The sequence below is a fragment of the Centruroides sculpturatus genome, unplaced genomic scaffold (assembly GCF_000671375.1).
Source record: "Centruroides sculpturatus isolate CEXI.00-Female unplaced genomic scaffold, Cexi_2.0 scaffold222, whole genome shotgun sequence".
Classification (NCBI taxonomy): domain Eukaryota; kingdom Metazoa; phylum Arthropoda; class Arachnida; order Scorpiones; family Buthidae; genus Centruroides; species Centruroides sculpturatus.
This window is the reverse complement of record NW_019384483.1, coordinates 717,963-739,311: the sequence shown is the minus strand read 5'-3', so window position 1 is coordinate 739,311 and position 21,349 is coordinate 717,963. Positions and strand designations below refer to the sequence as shown.

The following is a 21,349-nucleotide window of genomic DNA, read 5'->3' as shown; positions in this document are numbered from 1 at the left end:
TATATATATATATTTTTTTTGAACCAAATAATAAAATAATTTTGAACGATACAACGAGCCATGATTATTTTTTTGAAAAACAGGAAATTTTCGTTAGGCATCAGCAAAAATTCAACCCAAAGTGACACACAACAGAGAGAAATTTTGAAATTGGATAGGTTAATTTCACCGAAAATACATCATGGACAACCTCATGGCCGGCAAAGTTTCAAAGATTGCACTCAAAACCAGCAATACCAAAGAAAATTGGAGAATGAGAATGAGACCTGTTGTGAGCAGGGTTACCACTTCTTGGTTTTAAAACCCAGATCTGGGTTTTTTTGACCTTCTCTTGGTTTCTAGGTTTTTTTTCTAATTTTCGTAAAATATGGGTTTTTTTTTAAATATGACATTACATATACATACAGTAGTGTCTGGATTATCCAACTTAAACGGGCAGGCAAAACGTCAGATAAGCAAAAATGTCAACTAATAGGGAAGAATTAAGAAAAAAGTTCATTAAACATCAAACTACGTTATACATTTAAAAGTTTAGCATCTAAACATTAAATTTTACAACAAATCAACAGAAAAAAAATCAATATGTGGTAATGTTATACAGTCATTTCTAGTATCAACATTGGTTCTTTAAACTAGTGGTCCCCAACCCCCAGCCGCAGACTGGTACCGGTCTGTGGATCAGATGGTACCGGGCCGCCCAAGGAACATTAAATTATTTCCATTTTATTTACTATGGTGTATTTGTCTTGGGTTTGTGTGACTTTTAATAGACAACAGAACAACGGAATAAACTGGACATAAGAAACACACTTCAGGTGTCATTGTCTCCTATTACCCCCAGATGGAACTGTCTCGTTGCAAAGAAACAAGCTCAGGATTTTCATTGATTTAGCATTCTAGTGAGTTAAAATGTTAAATAACATTATATTCATTTTTTGGTGTAACTGTATTTTATTTTGAAGGCATGTTTAAATACAGTTAAATTAAAATTATTAAATTAAATCAATCTAAAATATGAACAATCAATGTCCCCCCTCAGTGGGCCGTGGTAAAGTTATCAAACGTTGACCGGTCCGTGGCGATATAAAGGTTGGGGACCACTGCTTTAAACCATTCAGTGGTTCCATTTTTACATAGTAAATTATACAGAATCTGATGACAGATGATTCTGTGTTTGCCAGTAACTCTTTGGCATCTACTTCACTATCATGGACTGATTTCATTCTCAGATGATCTGATTCGTAGTCACTGTCAGGAAGAAAAATGTCGTCATTGGAGAAATTGTCATTTTTCTCCAAANTATCTCACTGGTGTGTATATAAATAATATTATATTATATTGCATTTGTAGGCATTTTTTATGTATGAAATGCTGCTAAAAAGGTAAAGAAGGCTTGGTTTTGGGGGTCGGGAATGAATTAATCTATTTTACACTGTTTCTTATGTAAAATTTGTTTCAGTTTGAGAACAAACCAGTTTCCAAACAACTTTTAGGAATAAATTAAGTTTGTAAACCATGGTTTGACTGTATAACCATACTGGTTACTCACAGTGCTGACTAGGGACAACTCAACATCCTGACCTAAAACTTACCACTATGGCAATCAGCTGGCTATTTTAATTAATTAACTATAGCCAGCTGATTGCCATATTAATTGCCTGATTGCCAATAATTAATAGTTCTGGAATCAAAGATCAGACAGAGGTCCAGGTAGCAGAAACAATCTTCTCACATCATTATTCAATAATAATGTGAGAAGATTGTTTAATTGAGCTGATCTAAATTGTCAATTCCCTTTTCATTTTAGCATGAACACAAAAACTTAGGCTACTAATTGATGTCGGGAGGAGGGAAAATATATATTCAACAAAACTGTATCCTCAAAGAAAAATATAAGTTCAGAAAAAATTTTTTCTTCCTGGTTCTCAGTGACTTCAGAAATTACAAAAAAATTATAAATACAAAATTGAAGTCAAAATTAATCAACCAGAAACATATCAAATTACACCTATACTATAAATTGTGATATCATGCACAATCTTGAAAACATAAATAAATAGATAACAACATAGTTTTATTGTAGTAAGAAAAAATCTTGTTACAGGGGGTTAGCATTNCTATCGTTAACCATTAAACAGTTGTTACGTTAAAAAAGCGTCTGAGTAAATCACTTCCGGTGCGTTGTCTCTCCTTCTATCTCGACTCTGATCGCTCCGTTACATGACCACTCGCGTGACCTAAATAACGTGGCTTCCGTGTCCGCCGAGACGCGGTGGTGTCATCCTGACAGGGCACCAAAGAAGTGCCGACCCTTCGGTCACATGTACATTACCTAGCTAATCTGCAGATTAACTAGGGTGATCTGTTAAAGTTGCTAAAATTGTTCTATTTCTCAAATTGCCTAGGAAATGTGCAGATTATCTAGATAATCTGCAAATTACCTACTAGGCACTCGGTAAAGTGAAAATAAGATCTTTGCTGGAACAACAGCAATGTTTCTGTACACTTAAATTAACATAATGTTCTTTATTTAATTTTTGATATCTGAAGAATCAAGTTAATACAATCAAACAATTGACAAATTAGTTGATAGAATCAATCATCAACCAATTAAAAAACATACAAAAAATCNTCATAAGAAACAGGATAATGATATAAGTCATTTTATATTTATTGAAATAAAATGACTTAAATAATAAAAAAATTTTAGATTTTATAAACAAAAACAAAAAGCTTAGCACTTTGTTCGCTGAATTCTGAATCACGTGGAGTTAAAAACACTCAGATACATATAAGCACCTGCTCAAGTTATAAAATCATACCCCGCAATGATCTGCTATCACGACACAAACAGCAACATCTTAACTCCAGCTACTTAAAAATCCGAATGGTTTACATGTATTTTGAAATTAATACAACAATTTCAAAAACACTGGGGTTAATTTAACTATTGAATCATCAAAGAACAGGTTGCTTGCTAAACAAGCGATCAGTAGGAAAAATCTTAGAAGTTCGCTGTATGAACCCGAATCTGAACTAATTAGAGATGCAGTACAAAAAGTTTGCCACCAAAGGTATAAAAAGCGACAAGAAGAACATAAATATTGTGCAGTACCTGTTAATGGAAAAAGAAGAACAGAATAGCTGTGAAATAACATTAACTACTGTGTAAATTAGATAATAAACAATTTTTTAAATTTGTATTATAGTGTCTGTAATTATAACAGCATGAATGTACTATGATAAAGTATTTATAATTACATTTTAATCATGAATTTTTCTGCGTAAATCTGGGTTTTTCCCATCCAGACCCAAGTACTTTCATATGTTGCGAGTGACAATCCTGGTCGTGAGTGTCGAAGTGATCCTGCTTAGCAGTGAGTCTTCGAAACATAGTCTTGTCACAAATACAGCTTTGCCGTTTTACTTGTTTATATTACTATTAATTAACTAACAAAAATAGCATTCAGTTTACATAGCTGTATTCCATTTGATTAATAAATTACATCTGTTTTCCCACCTCTCTTCTGTTTGAACTAATTAATTTAATTACCTAATTACCCCCCTCTAGAATCTCACACATCAGTTACATGGCATTTGATATATTGTACAGAATATGTATATCTTGGATAATTCGAAACTCAATAATTTGAAGTTGTGATTTTTTGAATTTTGATTTAATGACAATTACCTAAATATAAATAACACATTACAATGCTGCACTTATGAAGCAGGCTAGCATCTAACCATAAAGACTCATAATTAAAAAATAACAGTTTTAAAATCAGTTTCATAGTATACTTTCTGTGCAAAATATCTTCCATGTGCTCAGATAACCTATTGTAAAACATTCTAGATGTAGCCACTATGTGATAGAAATTAGAGTTTAATGAATCACACCTAATGGAGATTTTATAAATACAGTGGAACCTCGCATAATGAGTGTTTCACTTGAGCAAAATAAATTGAAAAAATTTGCCTCGCTCAAGGAGCAATATTTTGCATAACAAGTGACGAGGAGAGGAAAAGTCCCAAATTGTGCGCATGCTCCTTCAGTCTGTGTTTAGCACTTGTTCCTCTAGCATCTTAGAGCACCTCTAGCAAATGATATATGACCAATTCCAAATTAAATTTTAGGAATGTTTGAATTAACTATTTATAATTATTAAATTTAATACGAGACGGAAGCATAATTGCTTCTGTCTCGTATTAAATTTATGCCTACCTCTAGTCAAATTAATTAATTTCTATTATTTAATTATAGCCTTTACATAGCCCAAGAATTTGGCATATTGTTTGACATGTTTATCACACACATTATCTGTGTTATTTTTTTTTTTTTTTTTTTGTTATCTGCAAATCAAATTCACATTCCAGGTTGGTTCATTCTGCACTAGAAGAAATGATGATGATAATTCACACTCTTAACAATGCACATTGTACAATTTTCTTTGAATAAAAGTTATACATAAAATATTTGAGTATTTTTTCGGTGTGGAACGCATTATCATATTTTACATTAGTTTCTTAGGAAAAATTGTTTCACTTAACGAGTGTTTTGCATTACGAGTATGATTCTGGAATGAATTATGCTCGTTAAGTGAGGTTCCACTGACTTTTCTAGCAAAGAATAACATTCTCTATTCTATGTAAAAGGGATGCTTGTAGTTTAATGGAAATAAAATATCCATATTTCTTAAATAAACAGACTAAACAAAATGATATACAGTAGACCCCCCTATAACGCAAGTTCATATAATGCAGATTCACATATCGCGGCGAAAAAATTGCGACCGTATTCGCATAAAGACACTAAAAGAGACTCGTAAAATGCAGTAAAACGTCATCGCCAACTTGTGTCATGACAGGATTGGTCAAATCTGAACCAATCCTGTCACGACACAAGTTGGTGATGACGTTTTACCACATTTTACGAGTCTCTTTTACCGAACTACTTACACGCTACGAGTCTCTTAAGCCGAACTACTTACACGCTATGGAGAGTTTAGGTGTGTAAGTTGAGTTTACTATCATCTGTACAGTATATAGGCCTAAATTAGGTACTGTAAGTCTAATACAGTAGTGTAATTTTATACATTTCTTGTGAAAAAACATTTCTTATTCAACGATTATAAAAATTATTTCTATTAATGATGTCTCCAAAATTCAATGAATTTTTCACAGAAAAATAACTTATCAGAAAACGGGCCTGCCGTTTGGTGCACTGCTCTGCGATGAAAACAAGCTTAAGCAATGGTGTGGTTGAATGGTGCACACTCAGTAAGTAATCCTACAATTTTTTGTTTATAGCATAGTTTATACGAATTATTCCCAAAAAATTATACGTATTTTGGAAATGTTGAGTGAAATTAGTCTAGAATTGATTAATTTTATAGAAGAAAACCTTTCAAACAGCCATAGTCCGTAAACTGCACACGTGCCGGGCTATGATTGGCTCATGTATTTGAGATTCCTACAATGCGAAATTCTTATAAAGCGGAATGTATCTACTGCGTTATGGGGGGTTGACTGTATGTCATAAATACAGGATAGAAATTTGACTAATGTTTTTGGCCTGAGTGATAGATCTTTTCTCATGTTACACCCACATAAAAGAGTTATTAAAATTTATGTTCAAAACCATACATTCTCTTTAAATATTTAATACTTAGTCTGTTTGAGATTATTAAAACTTGTAATCAAAGTTGAACAAGCATTCTCTTTTGTATGGGTGTAATCTGAGAAAAACCTATCAAAAGGGCTGAAAATATTAGTCAAAACTTGATTTGCTAGAAAAGAAAGGTGTTTGTGTGTGATATGGATCTAACATTATAGTTTCTCTCTTATCTCTATTAAAAGCAGGTTTTATAATCATAATTTTATTAAAATATTTGCTACTCTAAACATTTATGAAATAAATTACTCTTAAAAACTCCAATACTACAAAAGATATATATTTTAAAATATTAAACAATGAGAATTTGTAATTTAAAAAAATGTTAAATAATATGATATTACCTGTGTAAGGTCCAAGCATCAGATTCAGCTGATCTTTCAATATAATTTATTGGAAGGAATCCTGTACAGCCAGTTAACCATGATGTTCCTTCTACCCAACCATCAACAGAACTATTGATTTGATCAGGATTAACATAAACATAATCACCAATTAAAAGTTCTAATTCATCTTGTTCTTGTGGAACATGAGAATATAACACTTTGTGCACCTAAAATTATTTAAATTATTAAAAATCCATATTGAATACATTTCAGCAAACTATCAGATTTTTTTATTAAAAATTAAAGCCCTATCATGAAAATATACTTTGAGATAAATATTTGGTAGATCTAATATTTATAATTTCTTACTCTTTTTTTTTTTAATCATCTAATATCTATTTACTATCGTATTTCACATTTCTATTCAGTAATTCTATTTAGAAAGAAAATTATCCATTTTTATATAAATATAAATTTAACTAAAAACAAGCTTAACTTAAAAAATTGCATATGTTTATTAATAAAAATAAAAGCATCCTCATCTTCATTATTCTTGACTGACTTAAATAATAATTCTAAATTAGTTTGGCCTAAGACAAACTAGTTAAGCCTAAAGTATTTAGGCCAAACTAGATTGTCCTAGGCTAAACTAGTATATCCTGACATGCGTAGGACAAACTAGTTTGGCCTGAAATCAGGTTTAGCCAGTAACATATATATGTAGGCTGTTTTTTTTCAAGCTCTGATGGTCCATAAAACAAAGACAAGTGTAAATAACAAAATGAATTTATTACTAAAAGTTAGGTACAAACATGGTTACTTTTTGACATAATCACTGAAGATTGAGGCACTGAGGCATTTGTCATATCTGTGGATGAGCTTTTCCATCCCCTTGTCAGGAAAAATGTCCTCCTAGCCACTTTTCCTGTTCAGGAAACAAATGGAAGTCTCTCGGCACTAAATCAAGGCTATATGCTGGGTGTTTTAAAGGTGATGAAGACTTCCACCCAGCTTAAAACTTTTTAATGTGTGAAGACTTCCACCTCTTTCCTGAACTGAAAAAGTGGTAGCAGGGTAGAAGTTTAAGACTAATGAGGATCTTCAAAACAACATTGTTAAGGCCATCTCAATTTACTGGGGGCAACATTCTATGACAAGGGGATGGAAAAGTTCGTCCACAGATATGACAAATTCCTCAATCTTCACAGTGATTTATGATGAAAAGTAACCATGTTTGTACCTAACTTTTAGTAATAAATTCATTTTGTTATTTACATTTGTCTTTGTTTTATGGACCATCAGAGCTTGAAAAAAAAACAGCCCACAAAGATAAATTAAAACACCAGAATTTATAAATTATTTTTTGCAACATTTCAATTAAAGTACTAAATAATTTGATATTTGATATCATTATGTTTATTATAATAGTCTTGATTTTTATTTTTATGAGTAGTTATAGTAAGTTCATCATAGTTACTGTAAGCAAATCTTCATTTTGTTTTCAGTTAAAATATATTTACATGTAAATATTCACAATTAAAGCAACTTTACAACTATAACGAGTAAATTTTTGTCCTGTGTAGTATGGAGTACTTAATGACTGGGAAAATTATTATTGCTCAAGTGAATCACCTATTAAATTGTTGAAACTAAACTGAAAGTGTTTTATGACCTGTTTTTACATTTATCCTTTAGTTTTTAGTCTAACTATAATTCAGATATGGACAGCATGCCAATTGTTTACTAGGAGAAACTTCTTAACATATAGGCATTAAATTACAAATGAATGTCGCTAGATCAACAAGCGCTTTTGACGATAGTTATTTTCGTCTTCGTCAGGTCATTAAAAATGGTTAGTCCTTTTTTGAATATGAATATCAAATTATTCCAACGGTATTAATGTTTTGGAACGAAAGCAACAGTATAATGTAAGAAAAAAGAATTTAAATAAAAACACGCACGGTTATAATGTGCATGTGCTATAAGCCTCCAAACTGTGCAGCTAGATACATTGTTTTAGGCAGTTATACAAGTTAACCCACAAAGGAGGCAAATCAAGTGTGGGGTTGCATGGATTTAGTATGTTGGTAAGGAGGGCCTCCCAAATATACACGAGGCTTCTGTTATTACAATGTCTTAGAATGACCACCTGGCCCCATAACGGGGTGTGTTGGTGTTGCAACACCATTCTAACAAGCTCAGTTTCGCTCTTGCCTGCCCTGATAGAACAGTGATGTTCCGAAATACGATAAGACTACATTCTGGTTGTCGCGCCAATATAGTGGGTGTGACCACTCAACATATTTTCCAGTGGGATAGAATAAACCCCAGATCTTTCTAGCGTGGAAGTAGGATCTCTGTTGCTGGATAGCAACCTCCTAAGACTTGGCTGCAGAGAAACTGGCAGAAAAAGTGCACATCGCCTAAAATACGGCAAATACGGATAGTGACATGACCACAAAACAGTAGCACAGGAAGAACTATTGTGGATTCTTTTGGGAGATGTAGTGTAGTGGCGGAAAAAAGTGATGTTTTTACCTTATTTAAGATGTACATAAACTTGGCATTAGTATAGCCCACCTCATTTACCGCAGAGCAAATAGCATTAAGCTCAGTATCAATAGCAGCTTGACTGGAAGATAACAGAAAGGCCCTTCTGATTAAAGGGGCAATTGCCGCATTGATGTAATGTTGCGGGTGGTATGCTGTAGCAGGGATTAGGGGAGGAACACCGCTGAATTTGTGGAATACGGAATACAGTATAGTATCCCAGGATTTAGTAATTTTTAGATCCAAAATGCAATTTCTCTTTCATTGTCTTTTTCCCAAGTAAAATTAATTGTGGGATAAACAGTCATGAGAAAATCTTTGAAGGCAAGGAAATCTCCATGGATATCCTGCCAACCTACTAGAATATCATCAATGTATCTAAAGTATAACAGCAGATATGCTGTCTTCGAAACCATGTTTTTTGAATACATTGGACTTTGAACTCGCATTTGAGTTATAAATAAACACTTGGCTTTATTTCCATCATATTCAGCAGATATGCTATCGTGAGGAGAAAGCTAAAAACCTTGAATTCAGTATTCCTCATGATCAATTCTGCCAAAACCGCTGAAAGTGCTGAGCCCACTGGGACTCCATGCTGCTGTAGATATACTTTGCCCTTGAACTGGAAATAATTATTTTTGGAAATAAAAAGTAGAGCTTCGCGTAACTCTAAAACTTCTTGCGCTGTAAAGCCCTTCTTGATTAGTAGCGCATTAGCAAGCATAACAGCCTCAAACTGCAGTACCGAGGGATAAAGAGCAACTACATCCAACTTGTAGAAACTCATTCATTCATTCATTATTATTTATTGTACATATAAATATATATATTTTTATATATATATATATATATATACAGGCTGGCCCTGCAGAAAGCATTACCGGCTAAACTCAATACAATAGCAATACTCAGAAGTACATGTTATACACAATGGACTAATGATGAAGAAATGAAATAAAATAAAATAAAATGTATACTATATACAACTATATACATACAATAAAATACTAAACTATAAATACATAATATATATAACTGTTAATGTAACATAACATGAAATAAATACAGTAGACCCCCCTATAAAATGGGTTCCTATAATTACGATTCCTATAAGACGGCGAAAAAATTGCGATGGTATCCGTATAAAACGGTAAAAAAACTTCTATAACTACGTAAAACATCATTGAGCAGCCGAACTACTTTCCACCGTCCAGCGCCACGCTATGGAGAGAATACTATCGTCTGTACAGTATGTAAATTAGGTACCGTAAGTCTAATACAGTACTGTAATTTTATACATTTCTTGTGAAATAAACATTTCTTATTCAACGGCCATAAAAATTATTTATATTAATGATGTCTCCAAAGTTCAACAAAGTTTTCGCAGTAAAATAAGTTATCAAAAGTCGGCCGCGGTTTGGTGCGCTGCTCCGCGACGAAAACAAGCTTGAGCAACGGTGATGTCGAATGGTGCACACTCGATAAGTAATCTTACAATTTTTTGTTTATAGCGTAGTTTATACGGATTATTCCCCCAAAAAAATATACGTATTTTGGAAATGTTGAGTCGGATTAGTCTAGAATCGATTAATTTTACGGAAGAAAACCTTTCAAACAGCCGTAGTCCGTAAACTTCACACGTGTCGGGCTGTGGTTGGCAAGGACTCGTAAGAAATCGATTCATAAAGAATGGAACGTATCTACCGTCTTATAGGGGGGTCGACTGTACATAGGATATATCAATATCATAAATATAAAAAGCAATATGTAAGAAAACAAAGTTGGCTTAACTTTAAATACAGTAACTATATACAACTATACAACTACATACATACTCAGTGAGTTGCTATTATTAGCGAAGAGTAAACAAATTTTATCATAGTCGTGAAACATGTGTTCACAAATCACAATAAAAATATACAACAAACAGCAACTCTCCAAAGTTGAGGCCAACACTAACGTTGAGTAATGTGTCCTTTGATTTTTAGAAAAACAGACTATTATAAATAAATCAAAGTATTCAGAATACAACAGTATACTTGATGATGTACAAAGATGTAAAGTAGTCTATGCAAATATCTATATATGATAATTAATCCTTTGTTGAAATTTGGTTTTTTCCTTAAGATATACTGGACAAGTTTTATCCATTGTATTATGACAGTTATGTGCTGTGTTTTCTCATAAACAATTGGCACACTTCGGTGAATTATGTTTGTTCTGGCAGTTTTTATATAGATGATTCTCATTACAATGACTACACACATTGTCTGTTGAGGTACAATTTTTTGCTACGTGACCAAAAGATAAGCATCAATAACATTGAGTAATAGGAAAAAAGTCAAAAACTTGACATGTCGACCAAAGAAGGTGAATTTTCCCTGCTTTTACCAACTTCTCCCTAACCTGTAAAGATACCTCCAGAATCCATGAAAGTTAATTTTCATTCTTTTCTTTAAGTGGAAATCTAATAGTAGCATGTTCTCAGCAAAAGTGCTATCAGTAAAAGTTTATAGAAGGTACATGTTTTGCTCAAAGATATCTAATATGAGATCTTATTTATTGATACCTTTAGGAACGGAAGCAAGTTTGATTAGTGGAAGTTGCTTTTTCGGCAGTCTGGAAACCAAACCAGGAGCTTGTTCAACATTCTCTTTAAAATAGTCTATCTCATTCTTATGACTTAAATCAATTGCAAGTTCTCCATTCCTAATTTACCTTATTCTACATATCCCTATGCCAAGTTTATCAGGTTGCACGTTATTAGTTAGATTATGTTTAGTTTCATCACAAGTGGCATTGACTTTATCACTATATACCAAAACTGTGTATTCCGGTGGAGGTGGTACATTTGCAGGTAAGGTTGGTTTTATTCCTTTTAGTAGGGTATCTCTATAACTAAGGGTGCTAGGAACTTTTTCGCCAGCAAGACTGTGAGAAGTAGATTTCCTTCGGTTATGTACTGTAGATTGAATATCCATTAGAATTTCTTTAGATTCATCAAATTGAGCATCTTTATAGTCTTGTAAATCCTCTTTAGTAACTAAGTTTGAAAGTGTTTGTTCAACTAAATTATTATTCTTAAGGGTAGATTCTGCTAATTCTATAATTCTGGTGAATTGTGTCAATATATATGTTAAATGACACTCTACCCCAAATCTAGCATTTCGATTTTGCAGGGAATATCTCTTAATCTCATTGAAAATACCATAAGCAGTATCATGGAATATTTGTATTTCAAATTCCATACTGAAGAAAATAATAAATTTTAACTTAAAATATTAATATCGTCTAATATATTAATTTTGTTAGCTTATAATTATGTGCAACGTCTTCCTCTANAAGCTGTATCATGGAATATTTGTATTTCAAATTCCATACTGAAGAAAATAATAAATTTTAACTTAAAATATTAATATCGTCTAATATATTAATTTTGTTAGCTTATAATTATGTGCAACGTCTTCCTCTACTCCAGACGAATCTAGAAATATATATGATATGTCTAGGAAATTATTAATAGAAATAGAGAAAAATACAACTTCCGTGAAATATTCTAGAAAATTCCAGTAGTAGAGGTCAATGACCTTTGCTATTGAGACTGATAATGTTGAAAATTAAAGATTTCGTAGAACAACGATAATTTGAAAACTATTAAAGCTATACTTGTGAAATTTTGGGATAAATTCACATTTGATGTCTTCTAAGAAATGACTGAAAATTATTCAGATATAGCCCACTGGAAGTGAGTTACGGCTTGCCAAAAAATAACAGGAAGTGGTTAATAACTCCTTAAATACCAGGCCTGGAACCCCAAAATTTGAAACATGTACTCACTTAAGTAGTGTGAGTAAGCCACTAGATCAGGTTCCAGTTGATCGGTTGAGATGGTCTGGAATATGAAGTCCAAATAACTGGAAGTTTCAAAAACGTGTAATTTCAGAAAGAAATATTCAAATTGTACTAACATAACATATTCTTGGTCGTTATAAATAACGCTTTCAAAAAATGTATAATACTTATAACAAATAAGAATTATAAGAAAAAACTTTAAAAATGCAGGAGCAAAAAGATTCCATTTCTTATCTCTTTGAAGACAATGCCACCCTCTTCTCTTGTAGAAACTATACTCATTTTGTGAAATGTTGTTTAGGACAGAAGATATATGGGCCTTCGCTGCTATGGGTCAGCATGCCCATATATGGGCCTTCACCGCAAATATGTCGGGTGGTCGCACCCACTATATTGGCGCGACAACCAGAATGTTGTCTTATCGTATTTCGGAACATCACTGTTCTATCAGGGCAGGCAAGAGCGAAACTGAGCTTGTTAGAATGGTGTTGCAACACCAACACACCCCGTTATGGGGCCAGGTGGTCATTCTAAGACATTGTAATAACAGAAGCCTCGTGTATATTTGGGAGGCCCTCCTTACCAACATACTAAATCCATGCAACCCCACACTTGATTTGCCTCCTTTGTGGGTTAACTTGTATAACTGCCTAAAACAATGTATCTAGCTGCACAGTTTGGAGGCTTATAGCACATGCGCATTATAACCGTGCGTGTTTTTATTTAAATTCTTTTTTCTTACGTTATACTGTTGCTTTCGTTCCAAAACGTTAATACCGTTGGAATAATTTGATATTCATATTCAAAAAAGGACTAACCGTTTTTAATGACCTGACGAAGACGAAAATAACTATCGTCAAAAGTGCTTAGTCGATCTAGTGACATTCATTTGTAATTTAATGCCTATATGTTAAGAAGTTTCTCCTAATTTTTAGTCTTTTTACACAAGAAACATGTTGTGTAACAAAAGAAGGTGCCTTACAATTTGTGAAACAATTCTAGAATAATTTTATCAAAAAATCAGAGCATACATTAAAATATAAAAATGTATAGAAAATTTGGCATCTTCAACTTCATTTATCTCTATTTTTGTAACACAATTTCATTTCCCAAAAGGTCAAACCTTTCACAAAAGTTGAAATTTTGGTCCATAAATTTCTGATCACAAACGAGTGAATTCCCAAACACTCCATGAACATCGAGAGTATAGTATAGTTAGATTCCTAGTCCTTTCAGCTATAAGTTAAATAAACTTTAAAGTACTAAAAATCTAACTATTTTATTGAAATTATTAAATATGAATTAAATTAGTAAGATATGTTAATTATACCTCATTTCCTTTTATTCTTGTATCACGTGAATATAATCTTAGTTCCCAGCAAGCTGCTGCATCTGTATCAATATCTCTGGTTAATCGTTCCAATGTTGAATAATGTTCTGGCTGAAACTGGTATGCTAACGTGATATGAAGGGCTTTTAGATATGGTTCAACTTGTATACCTAAACAATTTTAAAAATTATTGGATTTTAACAATAAAGTAAACTTCTTAACAAGCAAATCAGTAACATGATATGTCTGTCAACGATAAGAAAACACTGCAATACATTTAATTACAATATATTATCATTAAAAGTATAATGTTAGTATTCATTCTGAAATATGAACACAGACAAGAATAGAAAATGAGAACTTTTCTTTGTTGTAAAGGAAATAAACAGCAAACGCACCATTGTTGTGAAAGTCTTAGTAACAATTTAAATGCAAGCATTTCTTTATGAATTTCAAGAATTTGTATAGTTGGGCAATATTACACAAAAGTTCTCAAAACTTATAGATGTTCATGTTTGTCAGTAAGAAATAAATTAGTCTGTAGGTTTCCTCATTATTATTAAGTTTGCTTTTTCCTATACAAAAAAAAATTCTTTTTTGGTCTATGCTCACATTTCAAAATAGCGAGTGCTACTGTTAGATACATAATGATAAATCTTATTAATGTATCTAAATTACAATATTTTATTGCAATTTATTCTTAACAAGTTGAAAAATACACTTATGACATATACAATTATTATATGATGATAAAAAGTTATCTAAACTACTTTACTACTTTTTAAGTTTATTTTAAAAACTTTCGTAAGTTACAATTGTGATTAAAGTGAATTTTATCTCTAGTTATCTTCAAAAACACTTGCACATACAATGTTAAACTAGGCTAAGAATGTTTATGATTTTATCACTATAATTATTATATGTACTTGATATCAAATTTTTGTTTTAATTATTTAAATGAGTTTCTTAAATTTAATATGTTTATTTTGCATTTTTGAATCAAATAAAAATAAAATATATATAAAAAAAGCACTTTCGGAATTCCAAAAGTATTTTATTTTGTTAGAAAGAAGACAAAATAAAGAAAATTAAACTTATAATCTTAGTTTTTGATGCAATGCTGACAGTTTTACAGTTTTAGAATAAAGACTTGTTTGTTTTTCTAATGCGCTCTCTAGAGGGATGCATAACCTCAGTTAAATTGACATGCCAGCATCCAGCATTTCCCTGGAATAAATTAGCATGCCAGCTTTTACCATAAGGAAATATCTGATTTCATGATCTCCCCAAATAGACCAGCATGCCAATCAGAAAATATGGTAAGACTTAATAATTTTTTTCAGCCTTTTCTTTGAACAAAAGTTCATCTTACATGCCATAAAATACAGTAATTGAATTTACTTTGAAAGTAATTTTGAAAGTAATAATTGAGAAAAAAATAATGATTTCACTGAAAATCTCCAAATTAGAATTGAAAAAAAATTTCACCAAAACTCTAAGTTAAAATTAATTTTAACCTAGATTTTTGTGAAAATTTTCTACAGATTATGTTTCATTATCTATTAATTAAATATGCCAGGTAAAATATTCTGGAAGAAAAAAAAAATCAGCCAAGAGAGGGACTCAAACCCACAACTCCCACTTACTGTGCAAATGTGTTGCCAGTAATGCTACCTGGACTCTGAGTGATTCTTTGTTTTCAGTTATATTTAATTATTGATATAACCATCCACAGTTACTCAGAGTGCTAACTAGGAACAACTCCTACACCCACTGCATATACAATCATTCACTATGGCACTCAGCCAGCTATCACTTTACCCTACATATATACATATATTCAATATAAATCCATATGAATCAAACAATTATTTTAAACATAACTGATAGACAACATAATAAGCCATCATCAATATCTTATCAATATGGTTATTAGTTAACATGTTGACTATAATTTGCTTAAATATTCTTCAATAATGTGTTTTCATTTTTTAAACAATTAACATTTCATTCTAAGTTTAAAAAATATATATATAAAAGAAGATTATGCAGTTTTATTTTATAATTTTTAAGATTTGTACTTTCACATCCTATGAATCTATAACAGATATATAATGCTCAATGATATACAGATATATAATGCTCAAACATTTGCACTTAAAAGGATTTTAATAAACTGTAGTAAAATTTTGAAACAAATATTTTATAACAAGAAATTAATTATTTTTGTGATACAATTTAAAATACAAATTTAACAAATTTTAGATGAAGTATTAGACTTTCTAAGTGATGTAAAATTATGATCATAATGAGAAAAAAACTAATAATTTCTTTATCCATCAAATTTTAAATGTTTTATTTCATTCCTTTTTTCTTCTTACTGCAATATCAGTTTCAATGTCAACCAAGTATAAATTTATAAAAATATAGAAACTTACTTTGTGTTTCATTTAAATTCTTTACTTAAAGCTAAAAAGTAGAATGTTAATGGAAAATTATTTCAATATAATATGTGACAAATTTACTTGTATACATAGCAAATTATTTTTGTACAGATTAATGTGATAATCTGTAGATGGCCTTTTAAGAAAGCCAAAAGTATTTGTTATGAAGAAAATTAGTAAAAATTTAATTATACAATAATAATAATATTCAGTTTGTATCTTGATTCACACTTTTATGTATTATCCTATCAACAAGCTTAACCATTTGCATATTCCTTACAGCCAGCATGTTAATTTGAAATGCCTTTTAGTTTTGGACCACTTTTAAGAGCACTATATATTGTAACAACATTGTCATTTTGTTGAATCTAGAAGCAAACTAAATGTATGTCAATATCAAACACAAAGTGCTAAAGCATGTAGTAAATGGTTATTTTATTATTAGAACAATAATTAATAAACAATAAAATTGAGATAATGAGGATAGTTTATTAACATCTTCCTTATAATTAATCAGAAAATATAAATTCTATAATTAGAATTGTTTTTTAACTATTATATGTAGCTATATAGAAGTTAAAGAAACAAGTAGAGTTATGTAACTATTTTTGTTTAAGATATATTTTAGATATTTTTTTAGAATTATACAATAATTGTTATTTAATTCATGTTGTGTTAGTTACTATTTTATTAACTTGTTTGATTTAGATTGTTTTATTTTTAAGTGGTTTTAAAGTGAAATAAGATAATATTTGAATCTATTGGGTTGGCACATAAGTCCTGGCATTTTTTTTAAGTGAAAATTTTGCGTGAAAAATAAAATGTTTTCACAATGCATTTTATGTTATTTGATGAGAATTATGTGCTCTACAAAATAGTGTGTTTAGTTTTATTATGCTGATATACTTTTTGTTCTTTTCAGGTCAATAAAATGGAGTGTCAAGTTGACAAAAAAGAGCATTTTCAACACCTTCTGCTTTTTGTGTTTAATCGAGGTGCCAAAACCACAGTAGCTGCTCGAGAGATTTGTGAAATGTATGGCAAAGAAGCAATGCCATACATTTTATAATTTTGAACTTAGGACGGTTCAAAATTAGTTCAAGCGATTCAAAGATGGCAATTTTGACCTCAAAGACATGCATCACTCCGGATGCTCTGTTCAGCTCCATGAGGAGCGACTGAATCACTTATTCATGAAGATCCACGCCAAACGATGAGGGAATTGGAGAGATAGATAATGGAATGCTTTCATAGTACCATAGAGTGTCACCTTCACTCTGTGGGAAAGATTCAAAAGTTGGGCACATGGGTTCTGCATGCTTTGAATGACAACATCACAAATCAACGAGTCACGATCTCTGCCGGTTTGCTTGCCTGTCATTGATCAACTCACGGACACAAGCAACAATTCCTTCTACTGAATTGTTACTGACGACGAAAAATGATGCCTGTATGTCAATATGAAGCAGCGCAAAGAATGGCTTAGCCCCGACAAACGGGCGGTGTCGATTAAGCACAAAAAGCAGGTGTTGAAAATGCTCTTTTTTTTTGTCGACTTGACATTCCATGTTATTGACCTGAAAAGAACAAAAAGTATATCAGCATAAAAAAACTAAACACACTATGTTGTAGAGCACATAATTCTCTATCAAATAACATAAAACACATTGCCAAAACATTTTATTTTTCATGCAAAATTTTCATTTAAAAAAAACGCCAGGACTTATTGGCCAACCCAATATTATAAGTTCTTGAAACTTCTTTCTATGTTCAAAATAGTTTGTATTTGATCAGATGACAAGATGTGTCTTGAGAAGTGTTTAATCAAAAGTAGATTTGGCTCCTTGAATTCTACAGCAATTCTTCAAAGTTCATAGTGGTCTTATTAAGATATTGTAGAGAGCATAGCTTTGTTCAGTCTTATGAAAAAAAAAAAAAAAAANTAAATAGCATTTCCATTAGTAAAGCTAGAACATGATGTCAGAGTCTTTCAACACAGCTAATGAAGCATTCTATACCTATGACTTTAGATAATCCAGTAATGAAAAATCAGAGGAAGGCTGGGAAATCTTCGTTTCCATTCATGGCAAAACTGATGGCTTAGAATATCAATCTCTCCACATACAGATCATATGAATTGATTGCTTGAAGAGATAAGCTATGGAATGATAGAATGTCACTTCTCTAGTATCTTTGATAGAATGCTGTCTGACAATCACAGTTGTAACTAAAATGTTGAATAAATTAGCTTCCTTCCAAAAAAAAATACAGAATGATTCTTTCCTTTTTGTAAAGAGTGAATTATGTTACCATCATAACTCAGCAAAATATCAAATTTTTAAATTTTGCATAACATTTGGATCATAACTTTAAATATAATTATTTATATCTAAAAAGTTCTTGACCATGTTATGTGTGTTCAATATATCTACTTTTGTAAATCAGTCAAAAACTGACCTCCATATTTGTGATTTTTAGACTCAGGGAACCTTGAAATGCTGAGAAATGCAAAAAAATTCAGGTGGTTTTTCTGTATATATGGATATTAACGCACATACAAAGAGTATGATTTTGTTCACCCAGTTTAAAGTTTAATAACTCCTGTGCTTTTTGTCAAAAATTTATGAAATTTTGCAGGGAATTTGTTTATCAGGGAGATTAATACTATTACATTTTGGTGGTTAAAGGTCAAGAGATAGGAAGATAAAGGGGGTTGCGTATATCTCCAGTAAGTCGATTTAATTAATGGTGATTTTACTCGTTATTAACATTTACAATTTTTTTATAAAACCCATCCTTACAATCAAAATTTTGTCATTTAATAATAGTTAAAAATATAAAAAGTTTTTAAAATAACCTATCATAACAGATGGCACCACAAAATATTGCCAGGAAAGTTAAGCAATTTATTGCTGAATTATTTTTTATAAATCTACACAAAACGAAAGATAATTTTTTTCTGATTCTGTTGACTTTGTTTTTTTTTATTTTTCTTATTATTGTAGACTCAAGTTTTATTGGATTGTAGAATACTTTAGTAAAACTGGAAGCTTAAAATAGAACAAAACATTTTGATCTAGCAATTACCATAATTACAATTAAATTATAAATGCTTTTACTACATTTAATTAGATATTCAAATTAAATGTGGATTAGTTCAAATTTACACATTATTCTTTTTGTAACAGCTTATTTTGTTTTTATTTTATTCTTTGAACCTAAAGATGTTTGTTGGGCTGCAATTTCAAAAAATTGTAGATCTATAAATACCCACTTTTGTCCATTTGGCTGTCTTTCCTTAATTTCGAGAATGGAGTTAGATAGATGCAAGACAAGATCAGATATGGAAAGCTTAGGGGCATGAGGCCCTGATTAACTATACAAACTTCTTATGCAAATCAGAAGTCACTTTATTTCAATTCAAAAATTTCTCCCTGAAAGAAGTTAGATGACTAGTATGACTATTACTAACAGGAAAAGTATGATGTACAGGGGCAAGACACTACTAATTTGAAGTAGAGAGCATATATTTTACATTAAATAAATTAAAAATGATAAAAAATGGCAGCGCAGCATTGTGATGATGTCACAATAAATATTTGCTCATTATTTAATCAAAATTACTCAATTAAAAATTGTTTTTTTAGTCAATTTCTATTACTAAATGATTGTATTTTCTGATATTCTTATTTATTTATTGTGTACGTTAACTGTTATAATGCATACTGCTTAAAAATATGAGAATAAATCCAAATTATCATGAATGGCATGACAGAATTTTCTAAATAAATTAATAATATAGAAATACCATATAGTAATTTATAAAAATTGACCGACTTGTTTATAAAATAGTTTTTGTAATATGATTCAACAAACATACAATAATTTATATTTCAGGAACTATAAATTATAAAAATTATAAAAATAATAGATCTAAGCAAAATTTTTTCTTAAGATCTATTATTTTTGAAAGAAATGACTAGACTGATGACAAATTTTTAAACAAAAGCAGGAAACTTTTGATTAAAGGTCTTATTAGACTTTTTATCTAAGAATTCTTTAATAAAAAACATCTGAATTTTTATTATGATCTCAAAGTTGAGTATATTTTGAAATGTTACTTAAAAGTTAAATTTATTTTTAAAATTAGTATTTAAAAATTTAGAATTAAATTGTTGTTTTAGTGAGATCCAAAATTTGTGATTGAATTCTAAACACAATTTAATTAAACATCTGGCATTTTTGTAATGTCTTAAGGCTGCACAAGTGCTTCATCATGTTTGTGTGCTGCTAATATATAATGAGAATCCAAAAGCTGTTTTAAAATTCGATATTTCATTGAGTTTTGACAATAGTGCAATATAGTTTTCATAGAAATGTACAGTAGAGCATCAATTATCCGACGCCCGATCAACCGTCACATCGGTTAACCGACCGTTCTAGTCAGCAAATTTCATATGTCTGCTAGTGATGTGGTGCTACAATATTTGGTTATGTCTTGGCTACTTTAATATTATTTTTGTTAAATTTTTGCGTGTTTTAGCTGGCAACACTGACTCAACTATGAAAGGGAGGCCAGTATTTAAACGAGGCTTAATTTTCTAATTATGAGTGGTTGTTTGTTTTGTGAGCAATAAAATAATTTTTAACAATACAATAGCGACGATTATTATTTAAAAAAAATTTTGTTAGGCTTAAAATTGATGAAAATTCAATGCGAAGTAGACTAATTAATAGCGATATACTAATTACATGGAATATACTGATATACTATACTAATAATGTATTTTTTCATACTTTTCGATTATCTGTTTTTTCAGTTATCCGACCAACCCCAGTCCCCAATTGAGTCGGATAATTGATGCTCTATTGTATATATTTATGTGGAATTTTTTTTAAAGGAAAATAATTAATCTGTATTTTAGTTACAATTACGATCATCAAAAGCCAGTTTAGCCAAATTCTTAATTTTGTATAGTATGTACTATACATTTTTACAAGCTTGCACTTGGTGACTAATGATAAGTGTTTAATAAGCTGCCCATCATACATGAGCAAAGCCTAATGTGATAAGACACAATGGAAATATTAAATAGCATTTCCATTAGTAAAGCTAGAACATGATGTCAGAGTCTTTCAACACAGCTAATGAAGCATTCTATACCTATGA

General features: G+C 30.9%; 1 protein-coding gene across 1 annotated transcript in view; it reads right to left on the bottom strand.

Annotated features, from left to right (window-relative positions):
* LOC111621524 (protein UBASH3A homolog) overlaps positions 1–21,349 on the bottom strand; it is a 139,358-nt gene that overhangs the window by 37,359 nt on the left and 80,650 nt on the right. Inside the window, exons 6-7 of the mRNA XM_023363682.1 lie at positions 13,736–13,905; positions 6,019–6,227 (exon numbers count right to left, since the gene is read on the bottom strand). Of these exons, the coding sequence (XP_023219450.1) occupies positions 6,019–6,227; positions 13,736–13,905 (379 nt within the window). The remainder of the gene's footprint in view (positions 1–6,018; positions 6,228–13,735; positions 13,906–21,349) is intronic.